General features: G+C 44.1%; 1 protein-coding gene across 2 annotated transcripts in view; it reads left to right on the forward strand.

Annotated features, from left to right (window-relative positions):
- adgrl4 (adhesion G protein-coupled receptor L4) overlaps window positions 1-4,605 on the forward strand; it is a 157,947-nt gene extending 153,342 nt beyond the window's left edge. For both annotated transcript variants that reach the window (XM_016994882.2, XM_008114144.3), the window contains one exon: window positions 4,104-4,605. In XM_016994882.2, the coding sequence (XP_016850371.2) occupies window positions 4,104-4,166 (63 nt within the window). In that variant the 3' untranslated portion in view covers window positions 4,167-4,605. The remainder of the gene's footprint in view (window positions 1-4,103) is intronic.
- The last annotated feature ends 7,452 nt before the right edge of the window (window positions 4,606-12,057 follow it).

Below are 12,057 nucleotides of genomic sequence, written 5' to 3' on the forward strand. Positions count from 1 at the left end.
TGTTAGCAGTTCATGTTACACACTCAGTCCAAAGCAAAAATTTGGCCAGAAGCATGTGCTTAATGCACATGCTAGAATCTTATATAACTGACTATGTTATACTACTTTACCTAATATGTAGCAGAGCACTAAGAAACCCCTTTACTGGATTGCAAAGATATGCATAACAGGACATCAGCAAAACTGAAGTTATTTATTTATTTATTTATTTACAGTATTTATATTCCGCCCTTCTCACCCCGAAGGGGACTCAGGGTGGATCACATTATATACATATAGGGCAAACATTCAATGCCCATATACACATAGAACCGAGACAGAGACAGATGCAGAGGCAATTTAACCTTCTCCTGAGGGGATGTTCAATTCTGGCCACAGGGGGGAGCAGCTGCTTCATCATCCACTGTGACAGCACTTCCTCATTCCAACGTCGTAAATTAGATAAATTTGCCTCCCCACTTTATAAGTGGTACCTTATTTCTTACTTGATAGATGCCACTGTGAAACTCTAGGCTGCGTGAGCACTGGAAACCAGACACCAAAGCCAATAAACAATCTAATATCTTTATTAAAGAATTGAAGAAATAAAACAAAAATAAGCAGAATATATAGTCCAACAATAGACCTTCTGGGAAAGGTCAAATATAGTCTAGTATTATAAAGTCCAATGTCCAGTATTAGAGTTTAAAGATGATAATCCAATTAACCGAAACACACTCAAACTTCCAAGCAGTTTGAGTGGGGAATAATCCAGGTCTTTTGCAAGAGTCTCAGGAAGCTAGTCCAAGGCAAAGGAGTTCAAGGCAATGCAAGGAAACAAGGCAAGGCAAGGCTGAAGATAGTGGATCCAAACGTGGTCCAGACTTGACTAGAAGGCGAGGCGCATCGCCCGGTCTACTCGAGAGTAGCGCGCCACAAGGAACTAGAAGTGAAGTTAATCCTCCAACTGACACGTTGACACCGCGCTGGCTAGAGACAACATCTCCGCCAGATGCGAGCCTCCCTAGAAACTCTCAAGGGAAACGGGTTAGTCAGAGGTTTCTCTCGCTGCTAATTTCGCGCTTCTCCTTAAGTTAGCCTTCTCCAAGCGACTTGTTTCCCAAAACAGCCTCCTATCAAAGGGAGGGGAACCGCTGGGAACAGGCTCAGTTTCAAGGGCTTTTTTAATGAGCTTCGGGCTCGAACTGTCAACAGGGAGCATCTGGAAGGGGACAGAATCTTGCTGATTCGGCATAAACCCCATATCCTCATCGCTCTGGTCTGCAACGAATACAGGGTCATGGCCCGAGGGTCTCTGGGACATCACAGCAACTATCTTTCGGGTTGCTAGGTCAGCAACGAGCAGGGGCTACTTTTTTATTTTTTAATTGACGGGTGCTCACCCCGGCCTCGAACTCATGACCTCATGGTCAGATTGATTTATTGAAGCAGGCTGCTCACCAGCCTGCACCACAGCCCGGCCCCAGTTATGCATAACAAGACCAATATAATGTGTTTTGGGCATGATGCACTTGAGTCCCATTGTGTATCAGACACCAATGCACATTGGTGACTTTGCTGGCTCTGCTATCTAGTGACATATGGCAGCCCTCTATTGGGTATGGATTTTATGCAGCTATGCAATTCTAATTCCCATTCTAACTCCTTAAAAGTCTTCCAGCCATACGTTTTTTCTCAGACTGTATTCTCTCTCAGCTGAAAATAAAGACATGTTCTGGTTGTATGCCTATGGCAGGACAAGCATACACAAGAACAGGGTTGGCTATTTTCTTTCTTAAGTAAATTGTTGTTGTAGTTGTTTATTGTTATGTGCCTTCAATTCATGCCTGACTTAGGTGATCCTTTCATTATTCAGAGGAGGTTTGTCATTGTCTTTCTCAAAGGTCGAGAGAATGTGACTAATCCAAGGTCATTCAATGGTATTCCATGGTTAAACATGGATTCCAACCTGGGTCTCCCATACTCCTAGTCTGACACTTAGGCCATTATGCTGGCTCTGAGTATACAGAAGCTGGTTCGAATGCTGAGCTGCCTTGAAGAAGACCAAAGAACTTCAGCTGCTGAAACTTCAAAGGGACAGGATAATTTGCCTCTCTCTGCTGGTCCCAACCAAAGTTTCTTCTCTGAAGTACCTATTTGCATTTCAATAAGCTCCCACTGTCATAAAAACTGCAAGGAACACTTCAGGCCCCTTCTACAGAGCTATATAAAATCCACATTCAACTGGATTATATGGCAGTGTGGACTCAGATAATCCAGTTCAAAGCAGATATTGTGGATTATCTGCCTTGATATTCTGGGTAATATGGCTATGTGGAAAGGCCCATAGTCTTTAACATTTGTTGCCCCACTATTCACAGGAAAATAATTGAACTTTCTATGCATTTTAGTGGAGCCCCCAGAGGAGCAATGGGTTAAACTGCTGAGCTGCTGATCTTACTGACCGAAATATCAGCAATTCGAATCAGAGGAGCGGAGTGAGCTCCCGCTGTTAGCCCAGCTTCTGCCAACCTAGTAGTTTGAAAACATGCAAATGTGGGTAGATCAATATGTACTGCTCCAGCAGGATGGTAACAGCGCTCCATGCAGTCATGCCAGCCACATTACCTTGGAGGTGTCTACAGACAAAGCCAGCTCTTCAACTTAGAAATTGAGATGTGCACTAACCCCCAGAGTCGAACATGACTAGCCTTAATGTCAGGGGAAAACCTTTACCTTTACCTATGCATTTTAGCAAGTGTAGCTTTGGACAAGAATAGCAGTGTTAAAACAAAGGGGAGGGGGAGTTTAAATTCTTCTCCCAGTTCAGAGCATTCCTACCCTCTCCTTTCATCTCCAACCACTACATTATATCAGATTCTGATATGTGCTGGTTCCTTTTCCTGTCTTCCAAGGTTAGTAGCTTGTGGCCCTCCTGATGATTTGTGACTCAACGGAGAGTAAGATGACATGTTAAAAGATTCATGTCTCTTTGGTTTCCAAATATAAACTTTTCTTTCTTGCTGTTTTGGATGTTGGACTCCAGCTCTCCTCTGCTTCAGTCTAAAGGGCCAACGCCAAGTGCTAAAGGAAGCTAGAGTTCAATATCTAGCTGCTGGCAAGATGTACCTTTCATCTACCTAGATGAGGAGGCAGGCACTGGAGAGGAAAAGGCTGAGAGGGTTTTTTGTGGGGAGGGGTGTTGTTTGTTTGTTTGCAGAAGAGCAGATGGGGAGAACACATTGTAAAAGGATTGTATATTATATTAAATGGCATGAGAAGTGAAGGCAAGTTATATGTCTAGGGTCAGTACTGTTTGGGAGAGAGATAGAAAAATACAGGATGAAGTCAGGGTTACTTTCCCCTGCTTGATTATGATACAAAAGCTTTTGGGCAAAATAAAAAAGGAAGAAAGAAAATGTGGGAATTGGAAGATTTCAAATGGATGATCTGAAAACCCTGCCTTTCCACCCAGACCATTCAAGAGTGCAAAGCTAATATGGAGCTGCACATTGGGAGTAGTGAGTTCCAGCAAATGTTATAGCCTGTACTGGGATCAGCAAGAAAAGCCTGTTTTCAGCAGCGTTGTCATAGTGACTCGAAACATGTGATCTAAGTCTCAGAAGGACCTCAGAAAGAGAAAAATGGGGTAATATATAGTTAGATTTAGAGAAGTTAGGAAGTGAACATTACAATTCCACCCATATTAACTTGGAAATCCCATTTATTTGAAAGGGTGGTGCTTTCAAATAAGTGTACGAAGGATTGCAGCATTACATGAATAAAGTAATTCATGCACATACATAATTCACAATCATGCCCTAATACTGTGAAATCTGATTTATGTCTCACAGATCTGGGATTTAAGAACCAAGGCATTTCAGATTGTACAGGAGTAATCCTATGAAATAATTAAAGAGGTTTACTAACTATAGTCATCTGATTCTGGATTGAAGTCTTCTTGTAAGACCCATTCTGAACATCCCCTTAGCATCTTTCCTAATCCTCTCTGAGGCCAAATTATGCAAAACCTTTATAACAGAATAAGCTACACTCTCTGGATAGTACTTAAAATACATGTATTTACCTGTTAATAAGCCTATGTGTTCATCTTTTCATTTCAGATCCAGGATGAATACCTCAGGTTGTTCAGAAATGTCCCTTGCTGTTTTGGATGCTTAAGGTAAATTGGCGGAGAGCTAAGATGAGCAGCACTGTGGAAGAAAGGAGAAAACGAGAGGCTTTAGAAAAATTGCTATATTGTGAAAGTATGAAATGAGCTACTGAGCTGTCATCTCTCTTAAATCAATTACTTTCTATCCAGTATAGGTATTGTACTTAAATGTGCATTCAAGCAACACTATATTGTGTACAAACTGCATATCTGTACAAGACAGACTGGTTTATTGTGTAACAAATAAGGCTTCTAAAGGAGCTCAGGACTCTTCAAGGCTAATGGCTGTAGCTCCGAAGGGAGTGAACACATGTGCAAAGCTATTTTCATGAGTAGCTTTGCTGTAATGTCGTACCTGCTGACTTGGAAATGAAAATAATTTTGCTTATTGCTTTTAAAGAGAGTAAATTACATTAGAGTGTTAATAAAAACAAGATTTTACTTTGATCAAAGCTCAGTGTTCTTTGTTGGAAATAGGTGGATTAAAAAACTGATTGTGTATCATTTTCATCCCAGTAGTGTGGTTCACTAGGACTTCACTGAAAACTTTAGTCCAGGAATTTCATAGTTATGCTACTAGTTTCACTCCTCACACATATGAAGGTTTCCACAGCAAGAGTGGGATCCTTCCGGGGTGAGAAAGGGGAGATATAAATGGGGTAAATAAATAAATAAGATGAAGTGATATCATGACATAAATTCTACTGCTAACCTCAACTAGAACATTAAATCTATTAACAAATCGTGTCTCAACACATCAGCAATGATAACATTCCTTTTCATTTCTCTTGCTAGTTGTTTTTAAAAATCATTAACGATGCCTCTTGGAATTTATGGAGAATATAATGCACAGTTCTCATGCATGAATCCTATAGGTCAGCCCCAACTGGATCAGATCAATGGAATCAATTTAAATAGTATGCCCATGGATTTAATGGCACTAGTTGAGACAACTAATAGGACTCGGGCCTATGAGAGTATCAAAATACATACATGAAGGTTCTCATACATATGGAATTCTAGGTCAATGAGCATGTCATCTAGAGGGAAGAATCGTAGATTCATATATCAGAAACCACATTGAATTTACACACACAGCCACTTAATAGGCACCCATGATTAGTGGTGTGCCATTTTCAGCCCCATTTTTGGCTAACCACTCATTCTGTTTACCGGGAAATTGCTGAAATTGGGGGGGCGGGGGGAGGTGTCGTTTTCATTCGGGAAAGATTTGGCCCATTGGCTACAATGGGGAAACTTTAGAGACTCATTTCTCAGTCATTTTTATGCCCATCTGCATGAAACCTACCTCATTTACCCCATTTACAATGGTAGGCCTGCCAAGTTTCCGAACAATTCACCTAATCTCCTAATTTTTTGGAATTATTTAAAGTTTTTACTATAACATTTTTGAAATAAGACAAACCACAAGAGAGGCTTTTGGGAATTGTAGTCGCCAGTTGTGTCCATTCTCAGCCAATCAGAGAATGGACACAAACAGGCCTTTTATTGCCTGAGAAATAGAAAGAAAAACTTCAACTCCCATCATGCCTCGAGAAGAGCACAAAGGCTTTTCAATGCCACTCCATGCAAGTGCTGCTGGAAAAGCGAGTTCCCAGCAGGACCCTCTCTGGAGGAGAGGCCTAAAGAAGTTTTCCAGAAGAAATGGACACTGCTGCCAGGAGGAAGAAAGAAGAGATGCTGCCTCAGGTACAATACAGTTAACCCCATCATCTCCAGGAGCCCCCGCAGCAGGTCTCTATTTCAGGTACAGTGCAGTTAACCTTATCATCTCCAGTAGCTGAAAAATTCAGCTCTTGATTTGTTTCAGCCAACTTTTCACCACCAACCCCTCCCCTCCCCCCCCCCGGTCCTATTTTTGGGGATCTAGCAAATGAATCCCTGAATTCTCCAAATCAGATAACGTAAATATCTACCTAATGTAAATATCTCTAATAATTGTAGCCTCCTCCAAACAAATATGTTCACACTCATACCCGTGATTGTCTAACATCACAGGAAAGAGGGAGGAGCCATTCTTGTGACCTCTTCACACAGTCTTTCAGTATGTGAAAGGACTTGTGTGGATTTGGTATTTCTTTTCTCCTAATGTAATAGTATGGAGAGAAATAAACAGGCGTATATAAACTTGGCCCTAGATTCTATTTGGTGATGAGGATGTGACCCAGGGTATTCAGGATACTCAAGAATAATTGTCCAAGAACTCAATTGTCCCAGTTAAGTTGGAACACAACTCCCACTACCCTCAACCTGGATGGATAATGGCAGCACAGTCATGGCTATATCTATATGTAGATATGGCTGTATCTATATCTAAATGTTTTCAAGGGATTTGAAGACTTAATAGTCCAAAGCCAGAAGACAGTAGGTTGGAGGAAGCTACAATTATTAGAGATATTTACATTAGGTAGGCAATACACCTAGCTGTGCAACACCACAATGACAAACTTATATGAAACCATGCATATATTTAAATATTTAAAGACAGCCAACACAAAACTTTGAGAAGCTCCAGCCACAAACTTATAATAAAGCAGTCAGGTCGTGATGTGGTACAGCATGTCAGGGAACTGCCATCTTACTCCTCTAGGAATGAGTCTCTTTCCCTAAGCCTCTTACACTTTATGCAAACTTCAGGAGGTTCAGCCAATCAGAGGTTATGTGGAGGCTGGAATCATATCTGAGGCAATGACAAATTCACAGCTTTAATTTAGTCCTCATCAGGAAGAAAATATTCAGCTTTCCTAGTACTCCTCCAGAATGTAAGATTTGGCAGCTTTTCTACCCACTCTCTCTTTATTAGGTTTCCCCTCCCTGCCAGCTGGGGGGGGGGGGCTATTTGTTGGCCCCCAGTGAAGGAGGCTTAATAGCAAGTAATCCCACCCGGGATTACTTTTGTGGGGATGGGGCTGGCAAACAATGCACAACCCCTGCAACCCTCACATTCAATCCTGAACAGTGGCCCACCCTCTTACCCCAAAAACAGGGTCACTTCAGGGCTGGGTAGGAATCCCCTCCACTTTATAGGGGAGGGGGTACACCTACTGTTTAAAGATAGGTAAATTGGCTCAGATAGAACCATAAATAGGCTGTCATGCAGGAAACTGGAATGGAGTTTACATCTCAGTGTGTACATAAGGCACCCTGTTTTGTTGAAGGCCAGGAACAGGACCCCACACTTGTGTGTTTTGGCAACCAAAGTGGGGATGAACAGGAATGAACTTGGAGCTGTGTGGGAATTCTAGCCCCACTGAATCTTTGCAGCTTGGGGTTGGAATACTCTAAGCAGCTTCCCTGCTTGAGTTGGAAACAACTCAAACAGAGATGCACTCAGGGAACTCAGGTGTCTCACCCAAATTAGCTGAGGAGGAGGTCTGGGGGGCACTGTCTCAGCTTATCCCACATCAAGTTCACCCCAATTAAAAAGTTCATTGCAGTTCATGAAGTTTAAATAGGTAACTTTAATAAAGTTGCCCATTGTTTTTCCCATATGATTATCTGGTCTCATTATTTCAATAGTGGGGGAGCAAATGATAGGTTGTGTTGCTTCTGTAATTTGATTATATTGAGCATTTATTGTGGTGTAGCGGGGTTTAGATCCATGAGTTTTGGTGATGATAACAGGATATGTGAGTTCATCATTTCTTTTGGAGATCTGTTTAAAGAACTTCAGGGGTTTTAGCTACTAGGGTCAAGCCCAGTTCATGAGTTGTCAGATCTTCCTCACTTCCAAATGGCAAGGAACCACACACGGTGGCTTTGCAACCATGTGGATTCCACAGGTATCACTCTGCTTGGTGGCCCAAGGGCTGAACAGGAACGTGCCATTTTACAGGTAATCTAACCACCCTTTGTGCCAAGCCAACACTATATAGCTGCTGAGAATGAAAGTGTGGCCTCTTAGATTACCAATCAGATTGTATATGTCTTTTAGCTTCCACACCAGCCTCTTAGCACTGAATCTATTCTCTGTGATCTTCTATCAGGATAGAAATATACAAGCCAAGCACATTATTCCCAATCCATGTTTCCCTATCATTGTTCTTATGGAAGTAGAAAGGGCATTTGTGCATGAGAATCAACGACGAGATAGCCCCTCCCTATGCTGGTCATGGACCATAATAAAGTCTTGATTGATTGATTGAACAAGGCGATTGTTACACCCCTAGGCAGTGAGAGCACTGAAAACCAACACAGAGGCCTGTCAGCTCACCACAGCCGCTCCTGAATGAACACACGAGACTCTCTGTGTTATCACCAGAAACTTTTACTGTAGGAAACATGAACATCAAAAAAGCCAAGAATGGGAGGCTCCGGCCAACCATCCTTTATATACCCTCCCCCTCATTTGAAAAGTCTCTTCCCGCTCAGCAAAACCCCGCGCAAATTCCCCGCCAAGTCCAGCAGCCGTTTCTTCTCCGAGTCCTGAGCCGCAGGTGTCTTATCAATGTCAGTGACCCTGAAACTCAGAGCCACATCCAGGCTCTAGTAGCAGGGTTCTGACATGGCGTCCTCCTCCCCTTCGTCCTGGAAGGAAAAGATTAAACACAACTATTGTTCTCCGCTGTCCAGAGTTCCTTTATACTTTTTTAACAGGCTGCAATGGAATACCGGGTGTACCTTTCCTAGGTCCTTGGGTAGCCTCAGCTCATAGGTCACTTCGTTTATTCTTTTTGCTACCCTTAACGGCCCTATATAGCGTGGAGCCAATTTTTTAGATGGGAACCCCAATTTCAGGTTTTTTGTGCTCAGCCAAACCAGATCCCCTTCGCCCAATTTGTCCCCCTCTCGGCGCCTACGATCGGCAAAAAGCTTGTACTTCTTTTGTGTTTCCCGCAATGCCTCCACCACGGTCTGCCACCCTTGCTTAATTTTGGCCGGCCATTCCTTGTCGGTCTGGCCCTCTCCTTCCTTCCACTCGGGTAGCCTGGGGAAAGGTGCCACCTCCTGTCCGTATACTATTTCGAATGGGGCACGACCTGTGGCCGAATGTACGGCCCCGTTAAAAGCCATCTCAGCAAACGGTAGAAGGTCCGCCCAATCATCCTGTCTATAATTGGTGTACATCCTCAAGAATTGGCACAGTGTTTGTTGGGTGCGTTCGACTCCCCCGTTGGTTGCGGGATGAAAAGCCGAGCTCAGGTTCCTTTCTGCTCCTAACAGCTGTAAGAATTTTCCCCAAAATTTTGCAGTAAATTGGACTCCCCGGTCGCTAATTATTTTGTCGGGACACCCATGTAGGCGATATACATGCTTCACATACAAATCAGCAAGTTTTTCAGCTGAGGGGAGTTTCGGCAGGGCCACAAAGTGTGCCTGTTTTGAGAATAGGTCCAATATTGTCCAAATGTATCTGTGGCCTCTGCTGGGGGGTAGTTCGCCTACAAAATCCATGGCCACGCATTCCCATGGCCTCATGGGCTCCACCACCTTCTGCAATAGCCCCTGGGGCTTCCCCGGTGGTGTTTTTCCCTCTGCACATAATTCACACTGCGTGACGTACCCCCTGGCGTCTTTCCTCATTCCGGGCCACCAGCATTGTTTGGCCAACAGTTTAATAGTCCTGGTGGGGCCTAGATGACCCGCACCCTTGTTATCGTGGCACTTCCTTAACATTTCTCGTCTTAAACATTCAGGAATATACAATTTCTTATTTACAAACACCAAATCCCCACACAATTCTCCCTTTTCCTTGTTAGTTTGTAACCATTTGTCCATTCCATACGCTCGCTTCAACTCTTCCTCCCATATTTCTCCTCCCCCCGTGGAAATGGCAGTACGTTTGTTTTCTTTGGCCGCTTGTGCTCGAGTTAGTACTGCCAGGCCCCACTGCTTATCTAGGAACAGGCTCCCTTCAGATTCCTGAATTCCTCCCCCGTGCTGAGGCATCCGAGAGAGAGCGTCAGCGAGTATGTTATGTTTCCCCTGGAAGAATCTGAGTCTGAAATCAAAACGGCTGAAATATTGGGCCCATCTAATTTGCTTCGCTGATAGTTTACGAGGGGACCTTAGATACTGTAAATTTCTATGATCAGTCCACACCTCAAACGGTGTTCCACTTCCTTCCAGAAAGTGTCTCCAGCACTCTAGTGCTTTTAGAATCGCTAAGGCTTCTCTCTCCCAAATCGGCCAGTTTTTTTCTGTATCGCTAAACTTTTTTGACAGATAGCCACATGGCTTCAGGTTCCCCCCCTCGTCTTTCTGCAGCAGAACTGCCCCATATGCCCGGTCTGACGCATCGCAATGTAGTACAAAGGCCTTAGACATATCAGGGTGCTGTAGGACAGGTTCCTCAGTAAAACGCTTTTTAAGGGCTTCGAAAGCTTCCTGGCATTCTATTGTCCATGTCAGTTTGGCCCCTGGGGCCTTCACTTTGGCTGTTTCTCCCCTGCCTTTAGTTTTTAACAAATCCGTTAATGGCAAAGTGAGGCGCGCAAAGTCCTTGATAAATGTTCTATAGAAGTTTGCGAACCCTAGGAAGGATTGCAGCTGCTTCCGTGTTTTGGGGGCTTCCCACCCCCTCACGTCTTCCACCTTCGCAGGGTCCATCGCCACTCCCTGGGAGGAAATCCTATACCCCAGAAAGTCTATCTGGTCTTTATTGAACTCGCACTTGGCAAGCTTCGCATACAGTTTCGCTTCCCTCAACTTTTGTAGGACTTCCCTGACTAGTTCTACGTGTTGTTCCTTAGTTCGAGACATTATCAATATGTCATCTAAAAAAATAAAGACTCCCTTGTACAACAATGGATGCAATACTTCGTTGATTAATTGCATGAACGCGGCCCCTCCCCCGCACAAACCGAAGGGGAGCACACGATAATTGAATAATCCGAATGCGCAGGAGAAGGCCGTCTTCCACCTGTCCTCTGGTTTGATCTGCAATTTATGGTAGGCCTCAATTAAGTCCAATTTAGTGAATATCTGTCCTTCCGATAACTGGGCGATCAAGTCCTTCACTAAGGGTAGGGGGTATTTATTTACAGTACTGATTGCATTTAGGCCCCTGTAGTCAATGCAGAGCCTCAGCGTTTGGTCCTTTTTCCGCCTGAACAACACAGGCGCCCCTAGAGGGGAATTTGAAGGCTCTATGAAACCCCTCGCTAGGTTTTTATCAATGTATTTTCTCAGTTCCTCCTTTTCCCTAGCTGACATCGGGTATATTTTTGCCTTGGGAAGCTCTGCTCCTGGGACTAGCTCTATTTTCACTTCAACTCTCCGCTTCGGTGGGAAATTGTCTGCTTCCTTCTCATCAAACACGTCCACAAAATCCCGATACTCTGGGGGTAATTTATCTGCCAGTTCTGCTATTCTGATAGAGTCTTCCTCCCCCCTTTTCCCTGGCTCCCTCTCAACTTCCTGGCTCCCTTCTTCCAAATTCATCCTGAAGATCATGCTCTTATCCTCCCAGTTGATTTGCGGGTTGGCCTGCCCCAGCCACGGCATGCCTAGTATAACATTATAGCTGGCTATTTGTGATATCACAAATGACACCTTTCCTTCCCAACTCCCTATCTTACACTTTACATCTTCGGCACTGTACTTAGCTAACGATCCCGATGCTGTGGATCCGTCCAACTGCGAAAAAGCTATTGGGGATTCTAGGTTCGTTCTTTCGCATCCCAATCCCTCGGCTAATTCAGGGGAGATGATGTTCCTGGAACATCCACAATCCACAAATGCTTTGCAGGTTGCTTGTTTGCTGCCATTTTCAAGCTGAATGGGGACCACTATCATAGCTTTGTCCTGACTTACCAACCCCCCCGAGTGGTGCCTCATCGGTGGTTCTTCCTCGGCGCGTTTTCCTGCCACGGCTCTGGGTTTGGGCTGGCCTCCGCCTTCCCCTTTTCTCTGCCAGCACTCGGCATCCCTGTGGCCCAACC

This window comes from Anolis carolinensis, chromosome 4 (assembly GCF_035594765.1).
Source record: "Anolis carolinensis isolate JA03-04 chromosome 4, rAnoCar3.1.pri, whole genome shotgun sequence".
Lineage (NCBI taxonomy): Eukaryota > Metazoa > Chordata > Lepidosauria > Squamata > Dactyloidae > Anolis > Anolis carolinensis.